At 38.9% G+C, this 15,383-nt stretch overlaps 1 protein-coding gene across 1 annotated transcript in view; it reads left to right on the top strand.

Annotated features, from left to right (window-relative positions):
- The window catches only part of VWA8 (von Willebrand factor A domain containing 8), a 343,953-nt gene that overhangs the window by 58,359 nt on the left and 270,211 nt on the right, over nucleotides 1-15,383 (top strand). Inside the window, exons 6-9 of the mRNA XM_021697955.2 lie at nucleotides 1,020-1,184; nucleotides 1,286-1,335; nucleotides 2,688-2,796; nucleotides 4,828-4,932. Coding sequence (XP_021553630.1) covers nucleotides 1,020-1,184; nucleotides 1,286-1,335; nucleotides 2,688-2,796; nucleotides 4,828-4,932 — 429 coding nt within the window. The remainder of the gene's footprint in view (nucleotides 1-1,019; nucleotides 1,185-1,285; nucleotides 1,336-2,687; nucleotides 2,797-4,827; nucleotides 4,933-15,383) is intronic.

Genomic DNA, 15,383 nt, shown 5'->3' with positions numbered 1-15,383 from the left:
TGGGAGAATGGGACATGAATCAAGCCAGGAAGGTCCATGAATGTCACGTGAAGAGCTTCTACACTGTTCTCTGGGTCGCATCCCCTGAAGATGTGCTGAAAGCTGAGGACATGCACGTTAACAGAAGCTTTGTAAGCTGTACGTCTGAGGACAGTGAAGAGCCATTGATAGGGTCAGGCAGAGAGAGAAGGAATGACAGCTAACAGGTGCCTACTGTGGACCAGTTGCTTTCACACACACTGTCATGTTTAGTTTTCCTAACTGGCACAGGAATGTTGGTGATACTGGTCCCATTTTATCGATGACAAAGCCGAGGGTCAGAGAGTATAATAACATGCTCTTGGTCACTTCATTAGAGTTTACGCCCAGTGCTGGAGCCAGGGTTTATAACGCCAAGCCCTGTACTGTTTGCAGTCTCAACTCCACCAGATGCTAGTTGCAGGACCATGGGCAAGTTATATAATTCCTTTGAACATAAGTTTGTTCATCCCTAAAAAGGAAATAAATGTTTATTTGCATTCTGGTAAAAGTTAAATGAGCAAAATTCATCGAAAGTACTTACCATGTAGTGAGTTTTCAATACATGTTAGTTGTTACTATTAATACACCTTGGCAGAAATAGACTCATAAACATAAATGTCAATTTGAGGTCCATGGGCAGTCTCTGCTCTACCTCTAGGACTACCTTTTTACGTTCCCTGGTCTGAATCAGTATATTTTCCTTACCCTCCTCACTCAGCTTCTCTGAGTTAATGACTACAGCTTAGAGATCTGACCCACATTGTCTTTGTTCTTTGATGTGTTAGGTGCTTCTCCGTTCAACACCAGTCCTCATGTTGGGAGCCTTCCCTGGCGCCCTGATCCTGATTTCACTTTGCTTCCTTCCTTGACAGTTTGGTTTTGAGGTGGTTCTCAAATACAATTTACTCAGCAATCAGGGCCTAAATTCCTTAGCCTGGCAGCTCTTGCTGTTGTAATCTGCATCATTTATTCTCTAAGTTTTGATCTCTTTCTTTCAGGCTCATACCAGAACAGAGTTGGATGCTTGGAAGATTGTTAGGGTTAGTGAAAACTTCCGAGTCATTGCGTTGGGCTTGCCAGTGCCTAAGTACTCTGGGAATCCGTTAGACCCCCCTCTCCGTTCTCGATTTCAGGCCAGAGATATTTATTATCTACCCTTTAAGGTAAGTATGAACAAGGATAATTTATTTTTAAACAGTTTTTCTCCTTATATTTGGTTACTATAAAAACGTTCCTATGATTTGATATGTTTCTGTTATTTTAGGACCAACTTAAACTGTTATATTCAGTTGGAGCCAATGTTCCTGCTGAGAGGTAAGTATTTCAGCTACATATACACACATACACAGACACACACATACACACACGGAGACATTTATATAAATATTTGGACACTTAACATTGAATTTGTTTATTTGTTTTGTCCATTGATTGATTGATTAATTCGTCCATTCAACAACTATTCTTTGAAGAATTTTTCAGTAGCTTTGGTAAATGCTGATGATAAACTTAATAAGACATGATCCTTGGAGGCAAGAAACCCAAGATCTGGTAGAGTTTAAAGTTGTGGGAGTACATTAGTTTAATATTGTATAGTAAGGGTCATAATTTTATTTATTTTTTTTTAAAGATTTTATTTATTTATTCATGAGAGATAGAGAGAGAGAGAGGCAGAGGCAGAGGGAGAAGCAGGCTCCCCGCGGAGCAGGGAGCCCGATGTGGGACTCGATCCCAGGACCCTGGGATCATGACCTGAGCTGAAGGCAGACGCTTAACCGACTGAGCCACCCAGGCGTCCCAGGGTCATAATTTTAAAAAGGCATTAGCATTTGAGGTGGGTCCTGAAGAATGAGTACGCTTTTGCCAGATAAAGAATGGAAGTAAGGAATTGGAAGAAGTTATTTTTAAAACATGGGATATGAGAGTGTACACCTTGTTCTTGAGGCTATAAAAAGTTCCTGGTGGCTGGAATTCAGGTTTGGATTGAGAAAGGTCAGAGGGGGGCTGGCAGGATAAATGTGGGCCAGGTTGTGAAAAACCTCACATATTGTCATATTTTAGAAATATATCTGGGGACGCCTGGGTGGCTTAGCCAGTTAAGCGTCTGCCTTCAGCTCAGGTCATGATCCCTGGGTCTTGTGATCGAGTCCCATGTTGGGCTCTCTGCTCAGTGGGGAGCCTGCTTTTCCCTCTGCCTCTGCCCCCCCCCCCAACTTGTGCTCACTCACTCTCAAATAAATCAATTTTTTAAAAATCTTTAAAAAAAGAAATATATCTGTGTATTTAATCAGCTTCTGAGTTTTATTTATTTATTTTTAAAAGATTTTATTTATTTATTTGAGAGAGAGAGAGCAGCAGAGGGAGAGGGAGAAGCAGACTCCCCGCTGAGCAGGGAGCCACACATGGGGCTCGATCCCAGGACCCTGGGACCATGACCCAAGCTAAAAGCAGACACTCAACTGGCTGAGCCACCAGGTGCCCCAGCTTCTGAGTTTCAAATGGAATATTATAATATGAAGCTGTTGTTTCTTGAGAATTTAATAGCAAATGTCATCTTTTAGATTAATTAAATTGGCTCAGCTGTTTTATATTTAAAAAATGAATACATTTTATATATTAAAACTATTAGAATAACATTTAACATCACTTAGTTTTTTTTCCCCTAGAATTTCTCAGCTCCTGTCCTTTGCCACCACTCTCTGTTCCCAAGAATCTTCTACTCTTGGACTTCCAGATTTTCCTTTAGATAGTTTACCAGCTGCAGTTCAAATCCTGGTATGTATAAAATAAATTAATGACTATGTGGGAAAGAACATTTAAAAGTTAATCCTTGGGGATTAATCACTTCAGTTTGCCTTGTCCTATTCTTCTTTAAATATTACAAGACCTGAGATTAATTGGCTCCAGCGCCGTAAACTGTACAGAGACCAGCCACGTGTTCTGAGCTCTTAAAGAGCTTCCAGCTTTGTGTTGTGGCCGGGGGAAGCAGACATGCAGCTCAGGTAAAAGTCCCACAGAGGGAGGGAGGACTCAGCCTGCAGAGGCATGAAGAGCTGGGAGAGGTGTATTGCAAGTAGGCTGTGCCTCACACCTGCCGCAGCCTGAGGCCGGGAGCTGGGGCTTTCACACTTGGGCACCAGCAGTCATTGCCCAGTGCTCATTGCGAGGGACACCGATTCCCAGGCGCTAGCTGCTCTCTCGGCCTGTAGCAAGCTGGCTTCAGGAGTTCAAGAGCAGTCTTCTTTAAAAGCCCTGCTACCACTGGCTATTGAAAGGGAAAGGTGAGAGGCTCAGAAAGGGTAAGAACAGATCTGAGGGGTTTGGTGGAGCGTAGACATTGTCCACCACAGTTTCGCAGAGGTCATGACAGTAGTGTCAGAAGTGGTCGAAATGCCCTCCAGGCAGGGGGAACAGCTCGGACAAAGGTGTTGAATCACAAAAGGGCTTGGTACGTTTGAAGAATGCTGAGTTGTATTGCTAGAGCAAGCATGTATGGTGAAGAGAAAGGTGAGAATTTTTGTGTGAAGTGCTTTGCATGGTGAGTGAAGTTATCTGGATTTTATGGTGGGGAAGAAGGGGCCTATTAGATATTATGAAGTAGGTGAGGTGTATAGTATAATCAGTTATATGTTGGAGGAAGATACCTCTGCTGTCAGGAAGGAGGGATGGGGAGAGCATGGTGGCATAAGGAGCAAATAGGAAACAGTTGTAACCATCAGTGAGAGATTCTGCTAAGGAGAGCATAATCCCAGGTAGTAGGGATCCTGCCTAGACAAGAGATTTATTTTTAAACTATAGTTGCGATTCGTTTATGTCTTCTGAGACTGAGTTAGGTTTCACAGGTATTGTTTACACTGTTCTATATATTTAGAACAGCTTTTCTCCTCCTATTTATCATAGCTCCTACTTTTTGTTCTTTTTGTTTTTGCTTGGAACTTTTTACTTTGACAGTTCTCAAATCTAAAAAAAAAAAGTTCGCAAGTAGTAAAATGAACACCCACAATCCCTCAACTAGAATCACCAATTTTTAGCATATTGCCACATTTGATTGCTCTCTCTCTTTTTTTCTGAACCATCTGAAAGTAAACCATGGTCAGTATTCTTATATACTTCAGTGTGCAATTTGTAAGAAGTAGGATGTTCCGTATAACCAGAACCATTAATCATACCCCTCAGCATGTTAACAAGAATTCTATAATATCATCTAATAGTCAACCTATATCGAAATTTCTCTAGTTGTCCCTGTTAGTAGACTTCTGAAAGTAGAGTGAACAGAATTGGGAATGCAGTTTGATTTGGGGGAAGGTTTTGAGAATAATAAATACTTTCTAACTTGTAGTTTATAACTGTGAGGCTAAGTACATGTGTGTATGAGATTAACTCAGATTAGGAATAAGAGTGAAGGAGAAGATACTTTGGGATCAGTAGGGTAGGGAAATGTGTTCAGACATCTAGTTTCAGACATGCTGAACAGGGGTCAATGGGATATCTAGATTCACATCTGGGCAATTGGGAGTTCAAGTCTAGAGCTCAGGAAAGAGGTCAGGATCAGAGACAGAGACAGGGGAGCCATTAACAGATAGATATCAACTGCAAGATGGGAGTGGGTGAGTTTATCCAGGGAAAGGGTGTGAAACAAGAAGAGAAGAGGAAACAATGAATATTTACCTTTGTAGACTTCTGGAAAATATGAGAAACCTATTAGTTATTGTTTATAAGGCAATTTCAATGTCATATGCATTTCAGATAAATTTTCTGTGATTATTTTAGATGTTCCTCATTCCTATATATTTTTGCCCTAAATAGGATTCCTTTCCTATGATGTCAATCAAACATGCAATCCAGTGGCTTTACCCATACACTATTTTACTAGGACACGAAGGGAAGATGGCTGTGGAAGGTGTTTTAAAAGTAAGTATCTTGGGACACCTGGGTGGTGGCTCCGTTGGTTAAGTGTCTGCCTTCAGCTCAGGTCATGATCCCAGGGTCCTGGGATCGAGTTCTGCATCGGGCTCCCTGGTCAGCAGGGAGCCTGCTTCTTCCTCTGCCTCTGCCTGCAGCTCCCCCTGCTTGTGCTCTTTCTCTCTGACAAATAAAATCTTAAAAAAAAAAAAAAAAAAGTAAGTATCTTATATGTTAACTAACTTGAATTTAAATTAAAAAAAATAAGTGTCTGCTTCACTTTCCTTTCTTTTTCCATTGTCTCTTCACGTCCTGTCTTTCTTCCTTTCCCTTGCCTTCCCTTGCTTTTCTCTTTTTTTCCAGGCATAGAGGCACTGGCATGGCAGTGATAGGGAAGCAAGGACCGAGGTGGCTGGTGTGGTTGGGACATGGACTACATTGAACAAATAAGTAAATCAGTTGAGCAAATGAGTGAATATATTGAGGATTATGAGAGCTATGTTACTTACTGTTGGAAAAAGAATTTATAAACATAGAAAGGGAGAAGGAAAGAGACTCCTGAGGTGTTAGATTGGAATTGGAGGAATCAGAATGAACTCATGTTTTTTTCAATATATGTAAACAGAGTAATAGGTATAGATAGTGTGTGTATATGTGAATGCAGACACATATTTTCTAGCTCTGTCCTCTAAGAAGGCCTAAAAACTGACACTCCAGTGGCAATGATCATGCCAAGTGCCGAGACATTGGTTTCTAAATACCACACTTGCTAAAAGGAATCAGGACTCCTAGGAAGTAGGGCTGGTTCAAGGATCAACACAGGGGAACTACGTGATGAAATGAACCGGGATCGTCTTATTGTGCCAGAAAGCAAGGAAATGTCTAACAAATGATGTTGACGTGCCAAAAGTAATAGAGGAGCCAGCTTGAAGTGGCTCCCATTGGCTAAAATGTGGGACAATTTTAGCATCAAAATAAACAAGGATAACAATTGATTATAAACCATTGAACAAAATAGGAATCTCTAAGTTCATATTGATACAAATGAATAAATAAATACAAGGGGGAGAAGAAAAATCTCTTGAATAAATGCAGAAGGAATTATATAAACAGAAAAATTCACCATTTAGCAACCGTCAGTGTGGCAGTTGATTTAGGCAGGAGTCATCAAAGGTTTTAAAGCTAGTGGGTGGAGGTTCTATGAAGCATAGAATATTGGGGTGCCTGGATGGCTTAGTCAGTTAAACATCCGACTCTTGATTTTGGCTCAGGCCATGATCTCAGGGTTGTGAGATTGAGCCCCACGTTGGGCTCCATGCTCAGCAGGAGTCTGCTTGAGATTCCCGCCCCCCACCATGTGTGCGTATGCTCGCTCTCTCTCTCTCTCAAATAAATAAATAAATAAAATCTTAAAAAAAAAAAAGATAGGATATTGATGTAACCTAAGAATATCTCCTACCAAAATACGCAGTTGACTACAAAACAAGAAAATGATACTTTTATGGTAAAGGCCAACTTGACCAGTTGGGACAAATTGACATAGCGTCCCTCCCGAGTGTTAAGCTGAGAAGAGCTCAGCCTCATTTCAGGGATATTCTGGATAAGGACTCACGGTGTGTGTTTGGCCATGAGAAAGTATGGTATAGACCTAGGTTGAGGGCCATCTTACATAACGAAAGGCCTGTATTCTTGAGAATTGTCCAGTCCATAAGAGAGAAGAAACTGAGGAAACTACTTCAGATTAAAAGGGACTAAAGAGATATGATAGCTAAACCCAACATGTGCTCCTATGTTGGATCCTGGGCCAGATAGGAGAAAGTGACATTGTTGACACAGTTAACCTTGGATTAGATAGCAGTGTTCTATTAAATGATTTCCTGATTTGGAAGCTTATGTGGTGATTACATTGGCCAGAGTTCTTATTTTAGGAAATAGGAACTAGAATGTTTAGGAATGATGAGGCATCATATCTGCAGCTTGCTCCTCAATGGTTCAGTAAAAGACCAGTGATAATGGTCTGGTGTGGGGTTGCTGCTGGGGTAAGAGGGAGGGAAAAAATGTGCTACAGTGGTAATCATTGGGAAATCTGAGTGAAGGCAAAACAGAAGCTCTTCGTACAGCTGAGTCCTGCAACTTTCCTGTAAGTTTGAAATTATTTTAAGATAAAACATTTTAAAAAGTGAATATCCACTATAAAGTGTTTCAAAATAAAAAAATTTTAAAAATAAATATAACTAATATAGCACTAAGGTAAAATTTATCTGCCTATAACTTAAATTATTAACTTGAAAAGTAAGCACTTTATATAAAACTATGGAAATTGCTATAGACCTGTCATTTAAACTAATTAAGTTCTTATTTTTATCTTAAGTGGTTCATAATACATGGAACCTGATTTTCTTTCAAAGCATGCATGGCATAATTTCCTCATTGTATAGTTTAATGGTAGTGTTTTCTAAAGGGCCAGTCACAATATATGTTATCATATAACTACATATTTGAACATGTTGACTCTTGGTAGAGATTTATTGACTTACCAAATTAATTCCTTTTTCTGAAAGACAATTTTTCTTTTTCTTTTACAGTTGGCTTAAGGAGCAGATTTCTAAGGAGTAGGTAGAATGTGAACACTTAAGTTGTTTCTATATGTATAGGCCCTTCATTTTCTGGAGGCCAGGATTTTACCACCTTAGGCAAATGGAGTGGTATTTGTTTCTTTCCTATCCCAAAATCTACAAAGGGAGTACAGAAAGAAGTATTCTTGTTTTGTTTTGTTTTATTATGTTATGTTAATCACCATACATTACATCATTAGTTTTTGATGTAGTGTTCCATGATTCATTGTGTGTAACACTGTATTCTTTATGTAGGTAGTAATAGTGAGAACTCAGAAGTAGATTCTAGGTACGCTAGCAGGTTTTTTTTTTTTTTTTTCCACATATCAGCTAGCCAAAGAAACATTATTTTCATTGATTGGTGGTGTCAATAATGATAATAATAATAATAGTAATAAAAAAATAAAACTAATAAAAAGCTGTTCCTCATAGATGTGAGAAGTATAGTTGGGGACAGATTCTAAATGAAAAGCATAAAGAAGCAAAGGGAAAATATAACTATATAGTTCACTTTAAGTTTTATTCTTGGCACTGAAAAATAGAATTAGAATTCATCTTTGATTTAATCAACATCTGAACTAAGTTGGCATCATCGGTCATTGAAATAGAGCACACAGTGTTTAAGAAAAAGGCTGTGGGGCGCCTGGGTGGCTCAGTTGGTTAAGCAACTGCCTTCGGCTCAGGTCATGATCCTGGAGTCCCAGGATCGAGTCCCGCATCGGGCTCCCTGCTCGGCAGGGAGTCTGCTTCTCCCTCTGACCCTCCCCCCCTCATGCTCTCTCTCTATCTCATTCTCTCTCTCAAATAAATAAAATCTTTAAAAAAAAAAAAAAAAAAAGAAAAAGGCTGTGATTCCAGATGTGCTCCCTCGATGCCTATCAGCACAGTGCCCAACTCCTACAGAACAAGGGTAAATAGTCAGGGATGAAGAACATGTCATGGGAAGGTCTGATAAAATGAAGCAATGTAAACTTTTTTGTGACACAACTGAAAGAAGATATTTAGTGCCTGCAAGAGTCAGTTATGAACAAAGGTATTTATTTTTATAAAGAAGCCTCTTTGATGTGTTTCTGATCTCTAATTTCAAAACTAGTCATACAAATTAGACTTCCAGTGAAGATGGCGGAGTAGGAAGATCCTAAGCTTACTTTGTCCCCTGGATACAGCTGGCGAACACCCACATCAGTGTAAATCACCCAGAAAACAACCTGAAGACTGGCAGAATCCACTCTCTGGCCACATTGAAGTGGGTAGGAAGGCGGGGAGATGTGGTCAGGAGCTAAATGGACCTGGGGGACTCTTTGTGGCAGGGAGGGACACCTTGGGCTCAGAGAGAGGAAAAGAACAGGCCCTCACACCAGGTATGCCAGGCACTGGAGACCTGCACAGGGAAGACAAATCTCCATAACATTTGGCTTTGAAAACCAAAGGGGCTGATTTTGTGAGTTCTTACAATTAGCAAGGCTTAACACCTGGAACTTGGAAAATCTGTGGGCTCAGCTCTGAGAGGGTGACAGGAATCTGAGTCCCCACCCTTAAAGAGACAGCATACCAAATAGCCCCACAGAGATACAGCATAGAAACAGCAGTTTGAAAAATACTGGAGTATATGGGAGGGAGATTTGTTTACTAATTTCAGAGCATGTGCTAGAGAAATAGGGATGCTTGGGAGACCTCTCCAAGAACAAAAATGCTGGCAGGTACCATTTCTTTCCCCCACCCCCCAGCCTAGATACATGGACACCTTCGAGCACCAGCACACCCTACTTAACTTGCTAATAGTGCGCCCTGCCCTACATTCTGTGGACGTACCCCCTCCAATACATCTTGGCCAGAGCACACCCAAAGTAGTGCCACAGGCCTAGCAGTGTGCAAACATATCCAACAGGTGTGAGCAGCACAACAAAGTGACTCTTGCCCCAGATTGGCCCAAGGTAGCCCCAGACTGGTCCACTAACAACACAGGGATCAAACCCTGCACACAACAGGGAAGGAGAGCCATTGCAGATGACTGGGTTGAAGGCAAAAGTGGCTCAGCCACAATAGTAGGGTGGTGCACACCACACGGGTAGGAGATACCCCTGGAGTGCCAGGTTCCGATAACAGGGGACTTTACACAGCAGAGCACTACAGGACCTCTTCTTCATATAAGGCCACTACTTTTAAGAGCTGGAGATGTAGCTGACTTTCCTGACACATGGAAACAAAGAGTTAGACAAAATGAGACAGAGGAATATTTCCCAAATGTAAGAGTAGGACAAATTCACAGCAAAAGAGGAAAAGGAAATGAAAATAAGTAATATGCTTGGTAGAGAATTTATAATAATGGTCATAAAGCTACTCACTGGACTTGAGAAAAGAGCGGAGGACCTCAGCGAGACCTCTAACAAAGAGATAGGAAAAAAAAAAAAAGAACCAATCAGAGAAGAAGAATTCAGAAACTGAAATTAAAAATACATTAGGTGGAATAAATAGTAGATTAGGGGAAGCAGAAGAACGGATCAACGGCCTGGAGGACAGAGTAATGGAAGGCAATCAAGTTGAACAGGAGAGAGAAAAAAACAACAGAAAATGAAAATAGACTTAGGGAACTCAGCAGCACCATCAAACATAATAACATTTGCATCATAGGAATCCAAGAAAGAGAAGAGAGAAAAGGGTGCAGAAAATTTATTTTCAGAAATAATAGCTGAAAACTTTTTGAATCTGGGAAGAAAACAGAAATCCAGCTCCAGGAGGCACAGAGAGCCCCCAACAATACATTAAAAAAAAATCATTCCCCCACCGCAATCAAGTGGGATTTATTCCTGGGAGACAAGGGTGATTCAGTATTCACCAGCCAATCAGTGTGATACATCACATCAATAAGAGAAAGTATAAAAAACATATAATCATTTCAATAGATAGGGAAAAAGCATTTGACAAAGTACAAATCTGTTCATGATAAAAACCCTTAACAAAGTAGGTGTAGAGGGAACATACCTGAACATAATAAAGGCCATATGTGAAAAACCCACAGCTAACATCATATTCAGTGGTGAAAAATGGCAAGATTTTCCCCTAAGATGAGGAACACGACAAGGATGTCCACTCTTGCAACTTTTATCCAGCATAGTACTGGAAGTCCTAGCTATAGCAATCAGACAACAAAAAGAAGTAAAAGGCATTCATATTAGTAAGGAAGAAGTAAAACCTTCACTTTTTGCAGGGGACATGATATTATATAGAGAAAACCCTAAAGACCGCACCAAAAAACTACTAGAACTGATTAATAAATTCATTAAACTCACAGGATACAAAATCAATATGCAGATATCCTTTGCATATCTATACACTAAGAATAAAGAAGCAGAAATAGAAATTAAGAAAATCCCATTTACAATTGCCCCCAAATCATAAAATACCTAGGAATAAACTTAACCAAGGAGGCAAAAAAAAACCCCTATACTCTGAAAACTATAAAACATTAATGAAAGAAATTGAAGATGACACAAATGGAAAACATATTCCATATTTATGGATTAGGAGAACAAATATTGTTAAAATGTTCATACTACTCAAAGTAATCTACGGATTTAATGCGATTCCTATCAAAATACCAACAGCATTTTTCACAGATTTAGAAAAAACAATCCTAAAGTTTGTATGGAATCACAGAAGACCCCAAATAGCCAAAGCAATCTTGAAAAAGAAGAACAAAACTGGGATCACAATCCCAGATTTCAAGATATACTGCAAAGCCATAGTATTCAAAGCAGTATGGTACTGGCACAGAAATAGACACATAGATCAATAGGATAAAATAGAGAGCCCAGAAATAAACCCACAATTATATGATCAATTAATCTTCAGCAAAGGAGGCAATAGGCAATGGGAGAAAGACAGTCTCTTCAACAAATGGTGTTGGGAAAACTGGACAGCTACATGCAAAAGAATGAAACTGGATCACTTTCTTACATCATACATAAAAATAAATTCAAAGTGGATTAAGGACCTAAATGTGAGATCTGAAATCATAAAAATCTTGGAAGAGATCACAGGCAGTAATTTCTTTGACATCAGGCATAACAGCATTTTTCTAGATATGTCTCCTGAGGCAAGGGGAACAAAAGCAAAAATAAACTATTGGGACCACATCAAAATAAAAAGCTTCTGCAAAGCAAAGGAAACAGTCAAGAAAACCAGAAAACAAACTACTTAATGGGATAAGATATTTGCAAATGACATATTCAATAAAGGGTTAATATCCAAGATATATAAACAGTTTATACAACTCAACACCAAAAAACCCCAAACAATCCCATTAAAAAATGAGCAGAAGACATGAACAGACATTCTGCAAAGAAGATATACAGATGGCCAACAGACACATGAAAAGATGTGCAGCATCATTCATCATCGGAGAAATGCAAATCAAAACCGCAGTGAGATACCACCTCAGACCTGTGAACATGGCTAAAGTCAAATACACAAAGAACAACAAGTGTTGGCGAGGATGTGGAGAAAAAGGAACACTTGTACAGTGTTGGTGGGAATGCAAACTGGGGCAGTTATATATACAATGGAATATTTATTACTCGGCCATAGAAGAGAATGAAATCTTGCTATGGCTGAAGCTAGAGGGTATAATGTAATGATAAGAGAAATAAGTCAGTCAGAGACAGATACCATATGATTTCACTTACATGTGCAATATAAGAAACAAAACAAATGGACAAAGGAAAAAGAGTAATAACCAAAAAACTGACTCTTAAGTATAGAGCACAAACTGATGATTACCAGAGGGGGATGGGTGAAATAGGTGAAGGGGATTAAGGGTACACTTATCATGATGAGCACTGAGTAATGTATAAAAGTGTTGAATCACTGTATTATACACCTGAAACTAATATAACACATTATGTTAACTCTACTGGAATTTAAAAAAAACAACAACCAGCTAGTCATACAAATGAGTTAAAGTTATAGAATACCTATAAGGAGTTGAGTTTTCTAAAGAACGTAGCTAGTATTGCTTCATTTTGTTTGGCCTTTGACCTTTATAATTAAGGGGAACAGAGAAAAATGACTGAAGGTCTATATTACAAACAGAAAATAATTTAAATTTCATTTTAGAGTCTAAAAAAATGAAAAGGGCATGATATTTTTTAGATAAGATTAGAAAAAGTGGTTATCTTTTCTTGCCTTAATAGTGTATATAGCTAGTTAAGGAACAGTACTTCTTTTTCCAACTCCTTAGTAGATAAATAAGGATGAGTGGAGAGCTTAAATCCATTTGTCTGAACCTAAAGAAGAAGTTTCTTTTTGTGAGATCATTACACACTGATACATACAACCAGATCAGAGTGTTAAATTACTCTCCTTAAGCATCTGCCCTCAGCTCAGGTCATGATCCCAGGGTTCTGGGATCAAGCCCCACATCGGGCTCCCTGCTTGGCGGGAAGCCTGCTTCTTCCTCTCCCACTCCCCCTGTTTGTGGTCCTGCTCTCGCTAACTCTCTCTCTGTCAAATAAATAAATAAAATCTTTAAAAAAAAAATGGTAGCAGTCTAGTGATTGGTATAATTTTTGTGATCTGTCCTGGGACAGTCCATGTGCCCCATTTGTTATTCTAAGTTTCTCTATTTTCTCAAGCTAATGTTCACAGATGAACAAAATTTTATATATTCTCAAATAATTTTGAATTAAGAGAGGTGAAAATTAAGGCAATATTTTTGAATTGGAAAATATAATTGAATTAAGAATTAGAAATATCTATTATAATAGCAAACCAAGAACGTATTATATGATTTTCCTTGATAATCATTTTCTGACCTACATTGTCATAGAAATTAATGGATAGTTGAATATGAATTAGATATCCATTTGGATTTTAGTGTAATCACTTAGACAATTTTTAAGGAAAAATTATTACTCACTGAAAGTACAGTCAGCTAAAATTTGGAACACCTTTTTTTTCCCCTCAAACAAGCTATAAAAATGGTCTTTCATTCCTCAGATGGTGCTCGTTGTATGATGTTGATACTCTAAAAACATGTTTCTGTAGTCATAAAATCACTCCTCGCTTTTAGTTAAGGATATCTTAAAATACTCTGTCTCTGAATCTGCTATACTTTGAGAGTGGTATACTTTTGTTACAGTGTAGTAACAAGTACATTTGCTCTTCTAGTACCGTGTCTTGGCTCTCGGTCCTTCTTAGGTAGGACCAAGTGGGTCTGTCTAGTAGACTTGAAAACATGGGCATGGATCTGGAGATATTTTGATATTAAAGATAAGCACTTGGGAGTCAGTAATATATGGGTGTTAGTTGAATTGATCACACGGATGAAAGAACCAAAGAGGAGCATATATGGTGAGAAGAAATACTGCCTGAAGACTGAACGCTGGAAGAGCCAACATTTAAGGATTGGACAGCGTGCCAAGAACCTTCAAATAAGGCAGAGGAAGACTAGTCAGAGCATACAGATGGTTTGTAGTCTGAAACTGGATGAGATTATTTTAAAAAGTGAACATAGAAAATGTAAAAGGTCCACTCCTGAAGTACGCTGATGTGCACTGGTCAGGTAAATGAAGAAGACCCTGCTGGAAGGACTGAGAAGGAAGGAGCAGTAAAATAGGAGGAAAACTTATTTAGTCATTTAGTTTGGCAAATAGGGTATTAACTGGTGAACTTAACAGGAACAATGCTAGTGAAGTGGTGGGAACGCCAGCCAAAAAAATCAGTGGGCCAAATAGTAAATCAGAGATGAGGAAGCGGAAACAGTGATTATATACTTGTAAAATAAGTTTGATGGTGAAAAGCAACAAGATGGTGGGTCACTCAAGGATTATGTAGAATCAAGAAATGACTTTTTGTTTGTTTCTTGAAAAGGGAAGACAAACATCTTCATAGGAGGAAGGGATGTAATCTGTGGAATACATGGAAAATATTTGTGGAAATAGGATCTGGGAGAGGCAGGAAAGGACATTTCCAGAGCACCATTGTGCCTTGGTTTGGAATGATGGAAGAACATATTTTTGTACCCAGCATCTAGAATGATGGAGTTATCATCAACTGAGATGGAGAAAGCAGACTTTCACTGGCTTTCCATTCACTCATAATTAAAGCGGAAGTCCTTTCTACAGAGATGGTGGGAAAAGAAGTGAGGATTGATGAAAATATAGATGATTTTGAGAATTAAAGGGAAAGAATTTCATTTGTTCATGTAAGAAGACTTTATTGACTACTGACTATGCCCCATGTATGATTCTAGGTTCTGGAGATTTGGACTGAACCAAATAGATACATTTTTAATTTTGTCAGTGGAGTTTATATTCTAGCAAAGAACGGAGGGGTATGTACCTGAAGGCTCTGTTGTGGTTGGAGGAGGCAGCTAGATGACCTGACACAGGAATGAATCGGTTCAGATGACTCCTAAGGGAGAGTAGTGTTGGTTTGTATTAGTTGCTGATTGGCTTTGGAAAGGAGCCTAGCAGAGACTAAGGGCTACATACTTTTTTGGTAGCCAGGAAATAGGATATGGAGAATTTCTTTTTTAGTGCTCCACAGCCTAGAAAAAGGTATAAAGAAAATTAATACTTTGGAGGGACAGGATTGAGAACTGTGAGGGTGAGTTTGGAGGCCTTGCAGATCAACATGTAATTAACATTTGCTTTTATTAAATTATATTTCACAGTTCAAATAATGTAATTCCAAAGAAAGTGTATCAAAAAATACATTAGTATTGTTTGTTTAATTGACATTCCAGAATTAATAGGAGCTACTCGTTAATGTAAAATGGTAAAGTAAATGCACTTTGGTTTATTTGATTTTCTACTTCTTGCTAACATGTAGTCTGTGAGAATT

This window comes from Neomonachus schauinslandi, chromosome 3 (genome assembly GCF_002201575.2).
Source record: "Neomonachus schauinslandi chromosome 3, ASM220157v2, whole genome shotgun sequence".
Taxonomy (NCBI): domain Eukaryota; kingdom Metazoa; phylum Chordata; class Mammalia; order Carnivora; family Phocidae; genus Neomonachus; species Neomonachus schauinslandi.
This window is presented reverse-complemented; position numbering and strand designations above follow the sequence as displayed.